Consider the following 6065-nt stretch of genomic DNA (forward strand, 5'->3'; position numbering starts at 1 on the left):
ACACACACACACACATGCACACACACCGGGCGAGGCACGGGCGGCTGCGGAGGAAGCTCACGTCCGGCAGAGGCGCCCAGCCGGCGAGAGAGCCTGCTGGACTTAGACCAGGCGGTCAGCGCCGCGCTCAGCCTCGTGGGAGGCGTCTACGGGGGCGTGGCCACCAGCGGAGGGGGAGGCGGAGTAGGAGGGCCGGAGCGGGCAGGAGCGATGACGATGACGAAGTACCGGACCAACAGCCAGGACACACGCATCCTCGACCGATTCCAGGTCGGACACTCCGCTGCTTAGTTTTTTTGCAAATAAATTTATTTTTTGCATGTTTGTATTGTTAATTCTGAGAAATTCTGACTATTCACAGACATACGGAGAATTCTGACTATTCACATACATCTCTGTTTCTTAAGGTCACTGAGTGCTGTCAGTATAAAAAGAAAAAACCCTGAAAACAACCGGTTCTACCAGCCAACAGCTAGAACTGCCACGCAACTACAGTGTTACACTCTGGGGGCATGTTCATGAGCCCCCAGCTAGGGAGAACTCTGAGTTTTTGTTTGTACCATCAGTACTTGGTGACCTTGAGAAACAGATCTATGTGAAAATCGACCAGAATTCTCCTTTAAGTATTGGGAACGTCAAGATAGAGGAATAATAATATAAAAAACATATCATCATGAGTGAGGATAGACACCTTTGTATTACAATGTGTATCTTCCTTGTGTTGATATATTGGTTAGTTGGTTAATATAACAGATCAGAGCTTCAAAAGTCTTCTCAAGTCTTCTGTTCTCAGGAAGTAGTTGATTTACACCTACCTGAGTGAGTGTTTATTTGTTTGTTTGTTTGTTTGTGTACGCACCAGACGGCGGCGTCGGGCAGGAAGGGGTTCCAGCAGCACTCGGTCTCTTTTTGGCACAGACTCATGGGCTCTGACATCAGCGCCCTCGAACAGGGCATCAAGAGCCCCTACACGTCCCGCGTGCTCAAACCGTTCATCAGGTACACACGCAGGCATGCACACACACAAGCACGCACATGTATACACGCACGTAAGCATGGATCCATACACACACACACACACACCAAGAGTCGGTACACCTCCAGCTTTCTGGTGCACAGACACACTCTCACTCACACACACACACACACACACACACAGACACAGACACACACACACACACACACACACACTCTGTCTCTCTGTCTCTGTCTCTGTCTCTGTCTCTCTCTCTCTCACTCTCTCACACTCACACTCACATTGTTCCCCTCTGCTCTAGGCGGGACTATGAGACTCGTCCGCTGAAGATGCGTCTGCTGGCCGAGATTAGGGCACGCGGCCATCGCCACGACGACGGCTGGAGCCCCGGCCCGGACGCCCCGATCGACTACTGCTACGTGCGGCCCAACCACATCCCCTCCGTCAACGCCATGTGCCACGACATGTTCTGGCCAGGTCAGCACGTCCACCTGTACACACCAGTTTACCATTACGCTGACGCTAAAAAGGCAGTTTGCCTTTAACAGATCAGAGTGGACATGTTGTGGTCGGGTCAGTATAGTTTGCCTTTAACAAACCGTCACAGTAATGGTCATGTCAGTATAGTTTGCCTTTAACAAACCATCACAGTGGTGGCCAGGTTAGTATAGTTGCCTTTAACAAACCATCACAGTGGTGGCCAGGTTAGTATAGTTGCCTTTAACAAACCATCACAGTGGTGGCCAGGTTAGTATAGTTGCCTTTAACAAACCATTACAGTGGTGGCCAGGTTAGTATAGTTGCCTTTAACAAACCATCACAGTGGTGGCCAGGTCAGTATAGTTTGCCTTTAACAAACCATCACAGTGGTGGCCAGGTCAGTATAGTTTGCCTTTAACAAATCATCACAGTGGTGGCCAGGTCAGTATAGTTTGCCTTTAACAAACCATCACAGTGGACATGTTGTGGCCAGGTCAGCACAGTTGTCTTTAACGTGTATCCAAATCATCATAGTAGACATGTTGTTGTGTCAGGTTTTCCACAGTGCTGAAAAAAGTCTTAATTATATAAATGTTAAGCCTTAACAATTATTAAATACATCCAGATATAGCATTTTCCTTATTTTTTGAGAAATATGTTGAGTTTGTGTTTAGTTCTTTCTTATAGGTCCAGGTATTAGTGCCCTGTAATACAATTACAGATGAGACCTGAGTGGAACTGATAACCGGCAGCCAGCAAACAGCCCTGCTAGAATTTATCACCGCATGCTCAGCTTGCCCGGGAAAGATTTAGTTTGAACCAAGCTGGCTATCTTGCCCACACACACACACACACACACACTGGTGCAGAAATGTGAACTGACCAGCATTCAATAAAGAATGGGTTTTATTGAGCCACTTCGGCAGCAAAAGAACTGAATCATAATCTACAAGGCAACGGTGAAAGGTGTGCGGTGTTGTTGTATTGGAAACCATGGAATCTAACGGTATGGAAGTGAATGTATCATGTCAGTGCCTATGTGTGGAGGCCTTTTAACGTCGCAGAATTAGGCAGACATTATTAATTCGTTCTGTAGATTATTAATTAATATGAATTAATTCTGTAGATTATTAATTAATTCTGTAGACTAAGGGCACACGCTGAGACAAAGGTCATAGGACCAGCTGTACCAAAGACCTCGGACACGCGTGACGCGAGTCTGACCCTCGACCTTTGACCCCTGTGCAGGAGTGGACCTGTCTGAGTGCCTGCAGTACCCTGACTTCAGTGTGGTGGTGCTCTATAAGAAAGTGGTGATCGGGTTCGGCTTCATGGTGCCGGACGTCAAGTACAACGAGGCGTACATCTCCTTCCTGCTTGTGCACCCTGAGTGGAGACGTGCTGGCATCGCTACCTTCATGATCTATCACCTTATACAGGTACACACACACACACTTCAGACATCGGCACATTCATAATCTATTACATCACACAAGTACACACACGCACTACACACAGGCATTGCCCGTTTGTGATCCATCACCTTATACACATACATTCTGACTTTCCAGATCATCATGTAAGAAGACTACTTACCATAATTAATCTCTCTCTCTCTCCCACCCTCTCTTCTCTCCATCTCTCTCCCCCCTCTCTTCTCTCTCCATCTTTCTCTCCCTCTTTCCCCTCTCTCTTCTCTCCATCTCTCTCTCCCCCCTCTCTCGGTCAGACGTGCATGGGTAAGGACGTGACGCTGCATGTGTCGGCCAGTAACCCGGCCATGCTGCTGTACCAGAAGTTGGGCTTTAAGACGGAGGAGTACATCCTGGACTTCTACGACAAGTACTACCCTGTGGACAGCAAGGAGTGCCGGCACGCCTTCTTCCTCCGACTGCGACGCTGAGACACACACACACATATATATCGGAGACGTGCACACACACACATATCGGAGAGACACACACATATACCAGACACACACATATACCAGACACACACACACACACAGGCAGAGGATAGAGGGATGCAGGGACATCACAGACCAACTGACCTCAAGCAACACCAACTACAGCCCTCAGACTCTGTGTGAACGTGTAAACACACACACACACACACTCATAGACACACACACACACACACACACACATCATAGACACACACACACACACACACACTCATAGACACACACACACACACACACACACACATCATAGACACACACACACACACACACATATACACACACACACACACACACATCATAGACACACACACACACACATCATAGACACACACACACACACACCATAGACACACACACACACACACACACACACACACACACACACACACACACACTGATGCACACATGCTCACGCACACACATCACACACACACACACATCACACACACACACACATCATAGACACACACACACACCATAGACACACACACACACACACACACACATCACACACACACACACACACATCATAGACACACACACACACACATCATAGACGCACACACACACACACACTAGACACTGAGACACACACACACACACAAGACACTGAGACACACACACACACACACACACACACTTTCCGCTTCTCTTTGCGGCTGTTTTGCGGTCCTGTCAGGCGGTGGGCGGGTGCTTGCCTTAGTGGAGTGGCACCAGCCGTTCGTAGCGGTGAAGACGGTCCTGTCAGGCTGTCAGGCTGCTCCAGTCTGATTGGTGCTCACTCCCATCAGTCATAAAATCCACAGGCCGCCACAAACGAGATACTTGCCGTAAGATGAAGGATTGTAAGAGAACGTGGTCCGCTTGCTCCAGCTATGTTTATTTTATTCGATGATAAAATGTGTTCCATCCCTGAACACGCGCAGGAGGCTGAACGTGACATAGTGGAAACTCTGTGAACCGTGTAGAACCGATATGTATGGATTCTTGACTGGCCATTTATCTGTTTGCCCGTGGTTGTACTGTGTGTGCATGTGTGCGTGTGCATGTGTGTGTTTGGTAGCTGTTACACCATGAAGTCGTTGGTTCTCACCGTGTCTTGGCCCAGGAAGGATGAACAGCAGCAGTGTCTAAGGGAAAGCGTAATGTTTCTGTTTGTGAAAACAGAAGAGTAGTTTCGAGAATAGTTAGAATGAGTGACTTACTTGGGGGGTTTGTGTGTGTGTGTGTGTGTATGAATGTTGATGTGTAGAAATGTCTTGGATTTTGTATTTAAAAAAAAAAAAAAAAAAGGCTGGCGTTTCAGTTTTGAAGAAAACCTACAAAGTATTTTTGTTATGCTTGTTTTTGCCCTTTTTATAAATGATCCAACACTTCAGTTTCTGTATTAAAACACCCCAAGTCAACTCGCACCACCTAACGACTTCAGTGTCATTCGTTATCTGCCCCATGAACGACAGGTTTGTGCAAAATTCAGAATTGAATTGAGAATGACTCCTAAATTCCACTTAAATTCTTGAATTTGAATTGAGCGCCAAAACAGGATGTAGAATTACAATTCCATTACAATTTAATTCCACTTCCTGTCATTCCAATTCAAATTCAGCTTCATGTGGGGCACAGCCAATTCAATTCAAATTCCAATTCATGAATTGAATGGAGGCCAATTCGGAATGTCGCACAAGCCTGATGAACGACACCATACACGGACAAGAACACAGGAGAGAGCGGTATTGTGTGAGGTATCATGTTACTTTGAACATTGAATAATTCAATTCCACAATATACTAGCTTGATGGCAAACATCAATTAAGCTAGCCTTAATAGGTTGCATTTGTTTTGACGACAGCAATCAGAATCGTTGCAAAGAAAATGCATATTTTAAGTGTGCCTTGTGTAAGAAAACATATTGAAGTGAGTTTTCCAAAATAGAATGATTGCACCAAAGCCTCCATGATAACTGTATTACTATCCAGTCATGTGCAATAGTGTAGTAATTAATCAATTCTCATGATTTTCTCTTTCTGATGCAGTTGATTTGCAGCGGGGCTAACAGAGCCCTGATTAACCAGAGATGTATCAGCTCCTTACACCTCAGGATGTGTCGTCCACCTAACATCCATCTGTAGAGCAGTCATCATTTGGAAATCAAAAACACACACAAAGGATAACATTCAGTGCTTTCCATTCCGAGCAACCCCTTCAAATCAACTGTTGAGGACTGAACTCAGACATACAAACACACTATTGAGGACTCTGCCCTTGACCGGAACAAATTTACTGAGAATTTACACAGCAATTGAGACGTTGTTGTGTCTAGGCTGTCCATTTGTGATCAAATCGGATGAGGACTTTTTTTTTAATTGATTTTTTTTTTATTTTATTGATTTCTTAAAAACACATTTAATAAAAAGCACACCCCTCAGGCTTACAGCCTCCGAACTTCTGTACCCAGATTAAGGCACGGGTAGTTCTGAGTGCACACATCACAATCTTGTTCTTTGAAAAGGACATGTGTGTCCATCACACGATCCAATGTCCTGCTGATTGTTCGCCCTATTCACCCGGCAACCAAAACAAGGCTAAGGGGTACACTTGCATTACACCTCAGTCCAGCAGATGGTGGTGGTAAGGCACTCTGTTTGC

The 6065-nt window shown here is 45.9% G+C and overlaps 2 protein-coding genes across 2 annotated transcripts in view; one reads left to right on the top strand and one right to left on the bottom strand.

Moving 5' to 3' along the window:
- Nucleotides 1-60: 60 nt before the first annotated feature.
- Nucleotides 61-3602, top strand: kat14 (lysine acetyltransferase 14; the record flags this gene model as incomplete). Its single annotated transcript, XM_048248190.1, has 5 exons — nt 61-270; nt 863-999; nt 1278-1453; nt 2705-2895; nt 3186-3602. Coding segments are annotated over 5 exons (888 nt in total), but the record flags the coding sequence as incomplete, so codon positions are not given.
- Nucleotides 3603-5152: 1550 nt separating this feature from the next.
- Nucleotides 5153-6065, bottom strand: part of dzank1 (double zinc ribbon and ankyrin repeat domains 1) — a 16233-nt gene continuing 15320 nt past the window's right edge. Inside the window, exon 21 of the mRNA XM_048247936.1 lies at nt 5153-5542. The gene's annotated coding sequence lies outside the window, so the exon portion shown is untranslated. The remainder of the gene's footprint in view (nt 5543-6065) is intronic.

This window comes from Alosa alosa, chromosome 7, assembly GCF_017589495.1.
Source record: "Alosa alosa isolate M-15738 ecotype Scorff River chromosome 7, AALO_Geno_1.1, whole genome shotgun sequence".
NCBI classification, from domain to species: Eukaryota; Metazoa; Chordata; class Actinopteri; order Clupeiformes; family Clupeidae; genus Alosa; species Alosa alosa.